The sequence below is a fragment of the Phaenicophaeus curvirostris genome, chromosome Z (genome assembly GCF_032191515.1).
Source record: "Phaenicophaeus curvirostris isolate KB17595 chromosome Z, BPBGC_Pcur_1.0, whole genome shotgun sequence".
Lineage (NCBI taxonomy): Eukaryota > Metazoa > Chordata > Aves > Cuculiformes > Cuculidae > Phaenicophaeus > Phaenicophaeus curvirostris.
Window position 1 is genome coordinate 31911998 of NC_091431.1, and position 14816 is coordinate 31926813.

The window sequence follows — 14816 nt, forward strand, 5'->3', positions numbered from 1 at the left end:
TAACACACATTTAAAAGTTAATAAATCTTTTAAGAACTTGTTCTCAACTGGTAGTTTCATGAACTGCTAGTGCGATCAACCAGCAACAAGCTATGGCAATATGGTAAAAAAATTCTTTTAGACACAGGTTCCTTAAGGTCAGTCCTGAAATCCAGATAAACATGCACTTACAAGTATCAAGACCAGATACAATATTATAACTTTAAAAAAAATTATTATTTCTTGCATTCTTTTGTAACTCAAAAATAAAATACTATCTTAGTCTGGGGTCATCAGCCTGTGTGGCCTATTTAAATAAGAACAGGGATAACACTGAAAAAGTCACATTCTATTGAAATATATGTAATAAACCTTTAATATGTCAAATTGAGGTGATTTTACTGCTTAATTCCTAGATTGTGTTAGTGGTAGATGTTTCCAGGTTTTAATATTACCAGTTTTATGACTTCTAATTTCATGAGATATAAGTAGTGATAATGAAGAAATAACTGTTAGTTATATCTTCCTTCTGACACTAATGCAGGGAACATTTCACAGCTGATGAAGATAACCTGTCATGTAATATTTCATCCTGCTTCTAGGGCAAGCAGTTACCATGCTTCCCTTGCCCGAAGCAGCAGTGACATCCAGTGTTAAAACCCTTGCATTGACCAGAAGCTCCCTGCATTTCCCTGTGTCTTGCACTTGCCATTCAATGCTGTCATTTAAAATTTGTTCAGCTCTTAGAGGCTATCAGAAAAAAGAACAGCCTACCATCTTGAAAAATGGTCTAAAGCCTCCCTGGAAATATATATATGTTTGTATTCAGAAATTGTTGCCTAGATTATTTAAAACAAGTTAAAGCTTTTTTTATGGCAGTTACACCATCCTCCTTTTGAAATGAGATCTTGATCAGACTGAATTTGTTTCGTAGCTCAGAAATTGTGACAGACAGCATTTGAGAGAAATGAGCTTCCACTTCAGATGGAAGAGTGAAAGCAATGGAAAGGACTTGGCATACTCCAGCTGCCTACAAATACTGCAAATCCTTGGGGAACTTTGAAGATCTACTTGATCAAAACACCTAGATGACTAGACACAAACAAGTATGTTTAAGAAATAAAGATAATTGAAAAGAATGCTGGTTATTAGGATGTCAATAAAGGTTACACCTGGCCAACGGCTGGTCCTGCTCTGCCTGCCTCATGGGGACCCCTGTGGGAAGAGGGAAGAATTGGGAGGGTAAAAGTGAGAATCAAACTCCTGTTGAGATAGCAAACTATAATAATAATAATAATAATAAAAAATAAATGATAATCATATAATAATATATAATTATATAATAAATAAATAAAGAAAAATCATTAAAAAAGAAACAGAGAGAAAAATAAAGCCCAAGAAAGACACGTGATGCAAACAAAAAGATTACTATCAATGGACTGATGCCCACTCAGCCCCCAGCTGGCAGCCTCCCTATCATTTTTCCCCTTGCTCTTATTGCTGGGTGTGATGCTGCATGTTACAGAACACCCCTTTGGTCAGTTAGAGTCAGCTGTCCCAGCTGTGTCCCCTCCCAGCTTTTTGTGCACTTCCAACCTACTCACCAGTGGGTTGGTGTGAGAAGTAAAAAAGGCCTTGACACTGGGTAGGCACTTCTCAGCAGTAACTAAAACATCCCTGTTTCCAGCACAAATCCAACCACAGCTCCATACAAGCTCTTGTGAAGAAATACAACCCCATCCAAGATAAAATCAGTACAATAGTGAAACAAATAGGATTTTGCAAAAAAAAGCACACAGGTACGTAAGAGATTACTGACAGGTAAAAAAATTATATGCTGACACTCCTTACATTGCAGGGGGTCATTCAGCTGCCTAAACAGAGCGGACCATAGAGATGCTGTTGCTTCCACAGGCCGTAGCTATGACCTCCATTACATATATTGGGGAGGGACTGTTCACAAAGGCATGTAGTAATAGGACTAGGGGCAATGGCTATATAATGGAGAGGGGTAGATTTAGGCTGGATATAGGAATTAATTTCCTCACAATGAGGGTGGTGACACCCTGGCACAGGTTGCCCAGGGAAGTTGTGGCTGCCCCATCCCTGGAGGTGTTCAAGGCCAAGTTTGATGGGGCCTTGGGCAGCCTGGTCTAGTGGGAGGTGTCCATGCCCACGGCAGGGGCGGGGGTTGGAACTGGATGATCTTCAAGGTCCCTTCCAACTCAAACTATTCTATAACTCTATGATACCCCAGTCCTCTGCAAACAGCTCAGTCACCTGGCACATCTAAGGAAGTGTTACAATTATTTGCAGACAGTTGAATCCCATACTCTGAGAATGTATCCAGTTGACCTTTTCAAAGTGTTTATCGGATGACCAAACCACCATGAATCTACATATTAACAACAGAATTGGATAAACCCTTATCCTGACAGAGTGGAGAGATTAATTCAGTAAATTAAAATATCATTTGTCATCATGTCACAAATGTTTGTGCTATCTGTAATTTTATTGACAGTGATTTATGTCGACCTCTGTTGTTTACCCCTGTTGTGGATTGACCCTGGCCAGCAAACATTCTTAACCAGTGTAGTAAGTATTTGAGGAAGTCCTTAGGAAAGTATCAAGTCTAATGCACTTACTATCAACAGCCCTCATATTAGATTAACTGAACAACTCATTATCTCTGATGGGATAACCTGTCCCTTTTTTTAATATTGCCATACTCTCAATGTTCTTTCAATTTCATACAAGTTTTGTTTGTTCTGTCTGGCTTTTAGGCAGACAATTTGGTGGATGGGAAAGCTTTTAAGAAAAACAAAATAAGTCCTTCCTCAACCTACCCTATTCAAAGTCCTCAGAAGTCTGAAGTAAGAAAATCATCCTTGGCCATTAACAGACTCAGAAGCAGTTTGTCATCTTCATCTGAGACAAACATACTACGTTTGCTTTGATTTTTCAAACAGATTATCCACACACTGGGTAATTAGCATACACATTCAAGCATGCACCTGGAGATTCTAACTCTGCCCATTCAAATACAGTGTCTAGTTAAACACATACTTTTCATACATCTTACCTGTCATATTTATACTATGCTGCACTTTTTAAGAGAACTCAAAAAAATCCTCATGCAAAAGTATTTTATGCATCCATAATGAAATTCTCTTATTTTCTATGCCTGAACTGCACTCAAGTTTTGCAGCATGGCCACATTGACTGCAAGAAGGGAAGTGAGGTGGAAGAGTGAGGAAAGTTCTTCCCTTACTAGAAACCATTTAACTAGAACAGCTGAAAAGACTTGCTAGTATAGCTCTATGACAAATGGAGAATAAGCAGCCAATTAATTTCACAAGTAAATTCAGATTTGCAACATCTATGAAAAAGCTATGAACAGTATCAGCATTCACAACTTAAATAACACCAAATCTTAGAATCATGGAATCATTTTTGTTGGAAAATACCCCTAAGATCATAAAATCAAAACTAATTTCTTGATACCAATACTGCAGCAGACAAACCGCATGCACTATACTGAATCAGAAGAAATTCTGCACATAGCTGTGGTTCTAACATATGTCAGTAAAACTGCTGTTAGAAAAGTTCTGCTACCAAGGCCAAAATCTTGTTAACAGTTAAGTGACAGAGCACTGCAGGAACGTATAGCATATGAAACCGACCATTTATCATCCTAGTTTTCTTTCTTTCATTCTCCAGTCTTTACAGCAATAACACCCCCCAACCCCCACTAAGAAGTGTCAAGGATTCAAGAATTGAGCTTTACTTATTACAAGAAAAATTAAAAGAATTAGATAGGAAAAGTATCTGAAAGTGAAATGGCTTAGGAAGGACAAGATAAGATGAGCTACGTCCTTGTCTGTGTCTTGCACAAGTCAACTTATTTCAAAAGCAAATAGCAGAGATGGATCATGTCAAGGTAAATAACAGAGGGATGGGAAGAATTCCATATATGAGATATATATGTATGCATGGTGTATATAAATATATATATGTATATAAAATAATGGGGCATTATATAACAGACTATCAGACACAAATATGACATACAGAAGTCAGGCACCCTCACCAGCATTTCTACAGGAAATACTAGTATGTGATCATGTAAGTAAATGTCATGTCACCACGACTACTTGGAAGCTCTATAGCCACTTTTAAAGATGAGTTTTATTTTGAATATTTGACATTGCAAACATTTATTCTGAATGCCATATGGTTTGAAGACCTAACTTGGACTTTAATCTTCTTTTAATGTCGCCTTTGCTTGTTCTTATTGTAATGTGTTTTTGAAATATGAGGGAGGAAAAGAGGAAAAGACCTTGCCAAAATTCTGCCAAAATTTTCTGCAGTTCATATTGACAGACCTCAGTGAGCTATAAATTCAGATAAAATATTCTATTACTCTAGTTTTATTCAAACAGCGGCATGGGTATTTGAATCCTAACATAACTTATTACTGGGTAAAAAGCCAAAAGAGCTGGTTCACAGTACAAAATACCATGCACTTATTCTGCTGGCCTTTGTTGTTTATAGTAGTACTGCACTATATACACTCTAGCCATAATGTGCCTTCTCCCTCCCCAAACGCCATTTACAAAAGACAAAATTCAACGTACATTTAAACCTATATATCTAATTCACAGCAATACTTTAGAACAGAATGCTGAAACACACCAGTGAATTTTGCTAGGCATTGAGGAGACTCTTGATTAAAGCATTATGGCCCCTATAGGCAAAGATTTGTACACACGGGCACCTGCAGTGATGTACAATATGCTGCAGTCGGAGGCAAGCATCCTCAGAAGCAGGGTCTAGAGAGACAGAGACTCCATATGGGCTCGGGTTCTGGCAGGACAATGACTTAACACAGCAAAACCCCCAAATATTAGCCGGAGTGCGTTGGTGGGATGAAGGTATTGCCTGAAAACTTGGCAGAACGCTTTTTGTGGTCTCAAAGCTTGTGTTACAAGGGTGTGACAATTAATTGATAAGTTTTGCTGCAGCTGGTTTGTACGTTTAATTAGCTCGTCATATAAATCTGTCTTGTAAGATGTAGCTGCTTTAGGTCAAGAGATAACTTGCCTTAGGGCTGCGAGAATTTATTGATACACTTAGCTGTCTTGTAAGATGTAGCTGGTTTAGGTCAGGAGATAATCTGAAGGGAGTCTCCAGACATGGTTGGATAATCAAAAAAAAAAAAAAGTACATTCTTTGAAGATTTACACAGCCCTTCATCTAAAACTAATATATATACCCACTGCATTTATTAGATGGGATGCCTTTTTTAGAAGGGCACCCGATTCAGCATTGCATTGTAAAACAAAAATATTATTGCCTTTGCTTTGAAGACTTTGTACTTTTCAATATCTCACCAGTGAAGGAGTGCTTGTCACAAAGGTAAGAGCCGCGAAGCAGGCCTACAGCCCGGCACCCTTCCTTTTTGCCTGAAAGATTCTGATCCCCAAAAAGTTGGGGTATTAACACACACCTAGTACACGCATATGGACAGCAGGGGATTCTGCCTCTCTGCTACTCTTTTACAGAGCCTCGTCTGGAGTCCTGTCTCCAATTCTGGAGTCCTCAGCATGGGAAAGATGTGGAGCTGTTGGAGTGGCTCCAAAGGAGGCTACGGGGCTGGTCGGAGGGCTGGGGCACCTCCCGTACGTGGACGGGCTGAGAGAGTCGGGATTGCTGAGCCTAGAGAGGGGAGGGCTCTGAAGAGACCTTACAGCGACCTTCCAGTACCTGAAAGGGGCATACAAGAAAGCTGGGGAGGTGCTGTTTGCAGATGCTTGCAGGGATGGGACTAGGGGGCAATGGGCATAAACTGGAGAGGGGCAGATTTAAGCTGGGCATGAGGAGGAATTTCTTCCCGGTGAGGATGGTGAGGCACTGGCAGAGGTTGCCCAGAGAAGCTGTGGCTGCCCCATGCCTGGAGCCGTTCAGGGCCAGGTTGGATGGGGCCTTGGGCAGCCTGATCTGGTGGGAGGTGTCCCTGCCCATGGCACGGGGGGGTGAAACTGGATGATCTTTGAGGTTCCTTCCAACCCGAAGTATTCCGTGATTCTACATTTACGCACATTTATATACGCTAGACACCTATTTTATACGCGACAACGCGTTATGTGCACACATCCACACTCCGCCACGCGTTCCAGCCACACGCGGCCGCCGCCACCCCAGGCCCCGCTGCCGGCCCAGCCGCCGGCGGCAGCAGCGCTGCCCCGCCCCCCGCTCCCCGCCCCTCCCCGCAGGAGGCCGGGGCGGCGGAAGCTCCCGCCCGCCGACGCCCCCGTCCCGGCAATCGGGGTCGGGGGGCGGGACGCCGCCGGCCCCCTGCTCTATGGGCCACCTGCTGTCGAGGCAGCCCCGCCGCCTCAGCCGCCGGGCGCCGCCGCGCGGCCGCCTCCCGCGCGGGCCCTGCGCGCTCTGCTTCCTGGTGCGCGCCGCCCCCGCCGCCGCCTCCCGCGACGCGGAGCCGCCGCCCCCTCCGCCGCTGCCGCCGCGCCGCCGCCCGCCGCGCCTCGCCGCCGCCGAGATGGTGTGCAAGCGCAAGGGCGCCGGGCTGCCGGCCTGCCCGCCCTGCAAGCAGCCGCGCTGCGCGGCCGAGGAGAGCGGCGCCGCCGCCTGCCAGTGCCCGCAGGAGCCCCGCGCCGCCGCCTCGCCGCGCCGCGACGGGGACCAGGGCGGCGAGGCGGGCGGCGAGGAGCGCCCCGGCGAGGGCTGCCGCGATGCGGCCCCGGATATCAACCAGCTGCCGCCCTCCATCCTCCTCAAGGTGAGTCGGGGAGTTCGGCTGCGGGTTCCCTTCCCTTCCCCTCCCCACCCCGGTTTTGTTTCGGTTCGTCGCGGCGGGCGCCGCTGTGAGTCACCGGGGGGGATGGAGGCGGATAAATCCGCCCCGGAAGCCGCCCCCGAAGTGCTGTGGCCGGTGCCTGTGAGCCTCGCTGGTGGGGGGTGAGGCGGCCGGCTCGGGACCGGGTAGACAAGTTCTACAACGTTGATGTTATAAAAAAAAAATAAATCTGTATCATCGCGTATTTTGAGACGACTTTGGCTTCACTGGTTTCATCTGTTTATAGCTCTCCTGGATTACGTGCTTTCCTGATCTCTTAACTCTGCATCTTCGAAGAACAGTTTCTTTCTTTTTTGTTCTTATTGGTGTCTCTTGGTTCCCTTAAAACTGTTCACTTTGGGAATGACTTTCCCTTTCTAAGCTGCTTTGTTGGTCTAGTCGGTGTGCCGACTTTCTTCAGCTATACGTCAGCTAAAAAGATGGGTCTGACTGGAACCTGTGCTGTTTTCCACAGTTTGATGCGTCTCTTTAAATTTCAGGGAATGGTGTTTCGGTATTACAGCAGTGTATTCCGAATTCGGATGGCTGAACTTAAAAGTAGGGCACGATAATGGAGGAGTGTCAGACAGGTGACTCTTCCTGTTCTTCGTGTGCTACTAAGTTGTGCTGCCCTCATGTCTAAAGTACTTCCTTTACTCTTTTGTTGACTAACAGTAACATTCTACTGATTTCATCTGCAAGGAGGATTAATTCTGTGAGGTTTTTGGCTGGTTTGTTTTTTTCTTTTTTTGTCTTTGTTAGGTCTTTTCTAGGTACACGTGACTGTTAGTCAGGGTACATTATGTTTTGTAGAAGCAATCTTCAAATTTCTTATTAGCAAGTAAGTTAAAATTCATGAACCGTCATATCTGAATTAAGCTCTTCTCTGGTTGTGGGGTTGAAACCTAGTCTTGTAGTTTTTCTACGAAAAGAATGCATCTATTTGCCACTGTTATTGGTTCCTTTGATATTCTGTTTTAGGAGTTGAAACAAGATTGACTTGATTAGTATGGCTTAAACGCTTAAGATCAGTGGTATGACTACTTGTCTGTAGTTGCTTTAGTGCTCAGTTTCACTTTTTAAAAAAACCCCATCTATAACTGTCATAAACCAGTTCTTTTAACAGTGAAGCTGTCGTGCTCGTCTCACCCATGGAGTAGTTTAAATGCTTTTTTCCCCTATTTTTTTTATTAAATAGACACAATAACTCATTTTTATCTGTACTTTCAAGGGGTTTTTTTTTGACATATTCTCCATGTACTCAATCTTTTTTTCTCTTTAGTCTCACTGTAGTCCAGCTCCTTCTGCAGTCTTTTTGAAAAAGCCTGCCCTTGCTGTTTTTTTGGCTGCTTCCGAAGCATCGTTTTCTATTATGGGACTTGTAGCTTCATTAGGCTGTGGGCACTGAGGTCTGCTTAAAACACCCACAGACGAATTGGAGAGATTTCAAAGGAGACCTAGAGGTCGTGGAAACATGGCCTGTGACGGTAGATGGAACATTCTATTCACTCTTATTCAGAAAGAAGACTGAGATGCGTTATTTTATGAGAAAATTTAGAAAGTTTCACAGTATTCCTGTCCTTTGTCAGATAAAGAGAAATAATAAACTTAATTTGATATGAGGGAAAAGTAGAGATACTTGGAAAACAACACAATGTGAGAACATTTAAGTCTTGGTAAAAGTGGTTCCCTGTCTCTGAGGTTATGTGAGGAGTTGGGATCTTTAATTATTTATTGCTTTTAACAACAACAAGGGGGATGTCCGTATCGGGGATGATCTAATTGTGTGTCAAAACAAGAGGGTCTAGAGTAAGTGACTTTTTGATGTTTTCTCTCTCTGCTGCTTTTATTTTTGTAAAGTACGAGCACATGCTGCTCTGCCTGTAGCAGGAACCCTGTCAGTTTTAGCTTAGAGCTAGTGCACTGTAAAGGGAAGATGTGAATGCATGTATGTACAGGGGTGTGTATATTTTATTTAACTCAATAGACTAGAGCTAAACCTTTGGTTTTACTTTCTGACCTTCTGAATGCTGGCATTTATTTTATAATAAAATTATACTGGAAAATACTGGATATAAATGTTATTGTTGCGCTGCCATTTTTTTCTGGTCTGATCGGGAGGCAAAGGCATCGAAATACATCATTTGGATTGGACTTTATCTGCTAACTCACTGCTGTAATACATCTTTCTTTCCTTCTTACGCTGGTGTTCCTGTTAGTGGATACTGACTCGGTTGTGTGGACTCTATTTTTAGCTGTAGCAGTGACAAAAATGGAAAGGGGTTTGAAACTTTGTGGCTGATGCAGGGAGGTAAATTTCTTTACTTTCAGTCTTAATTATTCTCCTGAACTCTTTTTTTTTTTTTTACTGATAGCAGTAGGGAAGTGAACCAGCCCTGTCTTCACTGTGCTGTTGCTGGGCTTCTGGGAGTGCAGCTAAGGAGCACAGTTGTGAAGGAAGCGTGTGCCAGTAGGCTAGTAACAAAAACCAAGTTAGTATATGGGTATTATTTTAATGATAAAAGTTCTGAAAGATGTCCTGATACGTTTTGTGATTTGTTGCAGAATTATACAAATGAACAGGTATTTTGCTTTCTACAGATGTGTTTGAAAAGTTGGCTATTGTGTAAGTATGTAGGTTTTCATGTTACAGTATGAGTTATCTGATGGAGGAGATGGATGTCTTGGAATGGAATTTCTGCTGTTCCTGAGGGCAGATAGGTGCTTTGAAACTCACCTCCTGTGGCTGATAAAACTCTTCAAATGTTGTTTAGGTGTTGCTTGGCTAGCTGTACATTCCCCAAATTATTTATTATTGCATGGGGAAAACTAATAGATAACAAGTTGTGCAATGTTTGAATGTGAAATAAATTAAATTTTATTCTTGGTTTCATTTCCTTTTCATTGAGTTGTTTCTTTTGTTCAGAGTGCCTGACTTGTGATTGATCTTTCACAGATGTTGGTATGTTTTGATGGCTCCAGGTTTAAACTGTTTTGGTGATTCAGAAGCAAGCGCAGGTGTCTTAGTAAGGATGATGGATGACTGGGAGTAAAACTTGATTAGCTCATTCAAGTAAAGATATTTCACATATTCATCAGAACCCTTTCTTTCTGTTAGTAGGAAAAATCAGCATCTCCTGTCATCTCTCGCAGACAGAAGCTAAAGTTGTGTTTTGCACTGCAGCTAAGGTGATCTGTTACCAACTAGCTGTTACAAGCAGTGTCTGTCTCCCTTTTGTAACCTCTGTCTGCATGTTCCTTTGCTAGCTTGGTGCTCTGTAGAGTGACCATGCAATCGCAGAGTGAGCTGATTCTCCTGACAAATCTGACACCAGTCTAATATTGCAAAACTTTTCCTTGGGGTGAGCTGTCTGAAGAGACCTTCTCTGGGTCTGATCGCTAACTCCAGCGCAAAAATTCAGGTAACCAGGAGTAAGAGACCAGTAAATTCCTAGTAATGACAGCTTGCCGTAAACATCCTGGCTATGATATTATAGCATACCATCGCTTTTCCTGATGACAGGTTTTTGTTAATCACAAGAGCGTTTTTAACTTGATTCCCTCTGTTTGAGGCTCCTTTTAGAGGTGTGTGCCTTGAGTGCTTATATCTTTTTCCTATATGCAGATGCTCACAAATAATTCATGCTTCCCTTATTCAGTTGAGGTTATGGGTGACTAAAGTGATGAAATACGTTTAAAATTCAGCAATGTTTTTATGCCCTTCCTCTGTCTTTTTTTGATAGATAGTTCTTTAATTTTCTGTAATAGAATGAAACGACCTTTTGTAAACATAAAACCACTGGAAGCTTAACTTCTGTATGCCTGCAGTTAACTAATACTGTGTTTAATGTTTCACAGTGGAATGTTGTGTGCTAAGCATGTGCCTTTTATGAAATGGTACTTTAAAGTTGTTTTTGATAATGAAACTGCAATTAGTTGCTGAAAAAAATTTGCACCCAGGTAGTGAAACAAATGAGCAGTTTTCCAGGAATGAATGTATTAAGTTCATTAGGCCCCATGACATGTCTGCTTTTACATTTTAATGTTCTTTATTTGTACTTTTGTTGATAAAGCCATGAACTTTGTGTCAGATTTGTTCTGAACCCAAAATTTAGTGAAAACAATTTCATAGGTATCTATTCTTTTTGGACGCAGAAGGATTTTATTGAGTAAGGAAAGCTTCGTTCACAGGTATGTCTACTCTTGTAGTTAGATTGTAAGATCTTTCAAATTAAAACAATGGATAGAAATAGGAAATGCATGGATTCACCTTTGATAATCTCTGTTCTGCCCTGGGCCTTATGGTCTGTATTTCGTTCATGTTCATGAAGTTGTAACTTGTTCTTAAATTTAGTAGTATCTCTCAAGAATGATACTATCAATCAACTGGATTTTCTTGACTCCATACCTGACGCAAAAGCTTTTTTAAGTCTGGACAGTCAATAATTCTCTCCATTTTTGCTTTTAAAAAAATCTTTTGTTTTTGAATTAGGTTTGTGTTTGGATGAGTTAAAATTCTTTCCTGAATTACGCTTATATTTTCTTTTTGTTTGATTTTGTGATGTAAATTCTCAGTTTTGGAATAGCTGGTGCTGAGGATATTGAGCCACGTACAATTTTCTAACACAATTTTCATTGTAACATTCATAGGTGCGATTGACTTTTCTTTATTTCCTTTGCTTAGAAATGCAGCTAGGTATCACGTTCACTTGATTGAATTTTGAGGAACTTGATTTAAGAGCAAATTTATTGAATATTTACAGAGAGATTAATTAAGCTAAGCTTATTACGACTCTTGTAAGAAGAAATATATTTACAGGATTTTTCTTCCCCTCTTCCCCCCCCCCCCCCCCCAGCAATATTTAGCACAAAAGTTTCAAGTAGTCCTTTTTTGCATATGCATTTTGAAATGTTTAGCATACATTTAATGGAGAAACAGTGGGAAAGTGTTAAGGGTGTAATATCTGAAGTCCATCCTACAGGAACTGGGTGGTGTAGAAGACAAAACCACACAATTTTTACTTCTAGTTTTTTTATTTGGGCCCTTCAGTAATACTAATCAACAGCCTCTTCCTCCCTTTCTCATCCGTTATCTTACAAATATTCATTCCAGAATGTTGAAGAAAACCACAAAACTTGATCAGGTACTGTTTTGGGTTTTTTTTGACAATCTGAAATGTGCTATGCAAGCACTTCATTTGACTGAATTAAAATCAATCAAACGATCACCTGATCCAGGATTGTGGATTGCCACAGGTAGGTGTAAACACACTGAAGCTAGTACTGTGGAATTAATTCACTTTTGTTGCTTAAAGATAAAGCAGCTTGTTTGCATGAATTTTATCTTGTCAGGGATTTGCATGGTTGTATCTGTCAAGGACATAAAATTGTACTTTTTGAACTGAGGTAATTGGATTGAATGAGATCTGACTGAAAGCCAGGTGTATCTGTTAGTTACCTTTTGCTGTCCTGGGCATTGAATTTTTGGATTTTCTTTTTTATTGTGGTATTTAATGAGTCTGTGCAAACACTTATTTCAAAGCAAGATGTTGACATTAAAGAACTGACTGTACCTAGAAGGTATGATAAACACATATGGGTTGAATGTTACGGGTGTTGACTCTTAATAGGGTGTAGCCTGAAGGTCCAGGAACTCTTCTGCATCCATTGAAGGGGAAGAAAAACCCAGTAATCTTAACTAAAACTTGAAAGGCTGGAGCAGGAGGCACTGACATCTGTTTCAGGAACTTGAGCTGAAAGAAGGTGAGATGAGAGAGAGCAAGGAACATGAGTATTTTGCTTGTTTCTGTAACTGTGTTTCCTCTACCCCTGCCTCTTGCCAACAGCAAAAAGAAGCGTGAAATGCATCTAGAAAATACTATTGAACTTGTGGTATTTTTGCTTCTGAGAGTGCTGATGTGCATTCCAGCCTTTTTACTGCTTGGAAGTATCCCAGAGTTTGGTGGTTCTGCCTGGTGCGTGAAACACATAGACTTAAGATGTTAATTTAGTTAATGTCTGCACAGAGATGGGTGCTAGGTGGTATTCCACAAAGCTAGTACCGTGTGAAGGCATTACAACATAACTGTCTTGTTACATGATTAGTAGAAACGTACCCAAAGTTACACTGACTGGTTATACTTAGCATATCATCCACTGTAGCAGATTTAAATACAGTCACTTGCTGTGTCGTACTTCTTTGGCCATCATCCAGCCTGTAGTGCAGTCTGGGGCAGGAAGTTCCCTTCCTGTCAGTCTCCTAGTTCTTCTGCAAGGATATAGCCATTAGCAAAGCATGCATTGTTTATACAAAGTAATAAATAACGTTGTCATTTAGCTGTCCTCCTTAGAATTATCCAGACAGTGTGAATTAACTGTATTGCTATAGCCTAGACATAAACCCAAACATACAGTTTTACTTAATCGTAATATGGTTTACACAGTTCCTGGTTTGACATGTTTCTTTGTTCTGTTGGATGCTTTCACTGCAGAAGGGGGATTAGACAGGGGAAAAAGTATCAGACATGTAGATGTACGTGCTTGAATATAGTTTTCAGGTATTAAATGTGCTAACTAATGGACCCACTTTGCCCAGAGTTATCTGTTAGAACCAGGAGTTAAATGAACTGGCTTAGGGACAGGATTGGTTTTTAGCTTTCAGTTGTATTTATATAGCCTTGGGAGCTGGAAAACAACTTAAAACGGAGGACAGTTAAGCTGCCACAGTATCAGTATATATATCTAGAAAATGAAACTGAACTTAAGGGTGGTGAAGGTCAACTGAGTGAGTTGTAGCATTTTATGTATTTATGTATTTTAAGCAACAGCTAAGATAATCCCTTAATGTAAAGATGATTATGTTGCCAAACTGGAATTTGTATAGGCTTTGCTACTAAATTCCATTTAGTGTAATTCAGTACCTTCAGATAACAACTGCAAGCTCTAAGAGAAAATGGTGTCTTACATGGCATTATTCACAATCCTTTTACAGTTGGAACTTTTATAGCTGCTGTGGACAACAGAATTCATCAGGGCTTTATCTCTGAACACATACTGCTTGTGTGACTTCTGTGACTACTCCTGTCTATGCTGGAACATATACAATGACTTTGTCAGCAGTTGCTTTTCCCTTTGGTGGCTTCACTCTGATGATTGTTTCTCCAGAAGTCAATTTGCAACTCCTGTACAATTCTTACTTGTTTCTGCAGCTAGAATTAAGTACAGCATGGACTAAAGCATCACCACATATGCTTTCAGATAGTTCTTCCAGAAATATGTTATCTGTTCAGAAATATTGTTTGTGTCAAGTACTGTGTCAAACTTGCTTCTTTTTTGTTTTGGTATTGCTACTGCAGTGTCTATGTGGTAGCAAAGAAGTAGCAGTAGGTATTCTGTGATTTGTGAGGGCTTTTAGTTGGATAGTAGTCGGAACATAAATTATTTAAAGATTTTTGTATTCACAGTGGCAGCTGCATTAGCAAGTCTTTTTTACTCTGCATTTCCTATGTTCTTAAGAAGTGCAAGCTCTTGTTTCCTGAAGTGAAGGTGATGTTTCCACAAATAAGCGTATTTGTTTTGCACTGTAGCAAAAAGTAGTCGAAGTATTTTATAATGCCAATCTCAACATCCTTTCTGAGTATTAACTGGACTCAGTCTGATGTTTGTCTATATGCAGCGTGAATCACTTGTTCTCTTTTGAGGTTTTTATAACTGCTAAAAGATTTGGTCTTCTGTTTTATAGTGGTAGTAGGAATTCAAGTATCCTACTGCTTTTTGTAACGTAGAGTTACTGAGAATTATCAGACTGTAATCTTTTTCCTAATGCTTAAATTACACTTTTTCAGTAGGACATCAGATGCCAAATTACTATGTACTATTTAGTGCTTTTTCCTTGCGCAGCTAGGGGTGATAGCATTTTTTGGGTGCTGATCACGACCATCTCCTTGCTCTGTAGTACACCAGTACAGAGAAAGAACTGCAG

At 40.9% G+C, this 14816-nt stretch overlaps 1 protein-coding gene across 1 annotated transcript in view; it reads left to right on the forward strand.

Annotated features, from left to right (window-relative positions):
• Positions 1–6523: 6523 nt before the first annotated feature.
• FBXL17 (F-box and leucine rich repeat protein 17) overlaps positions 6524–14816 on the forward strand; it is a 304655-nt gene continuing 296362 nt past the window's right edge. Inside the window, exon 1 of the mRNA XM_069879953.1 lies at positions 6524–6778. Within this exon, the coding sequence (XP_069736054.1) occupies positions 6539–6778 (240 nt within the window). The 5' untranslated portion in view covers positions 6524–6538. The remainder of the gene's footprint in view (positions 6779–14816) is intronic.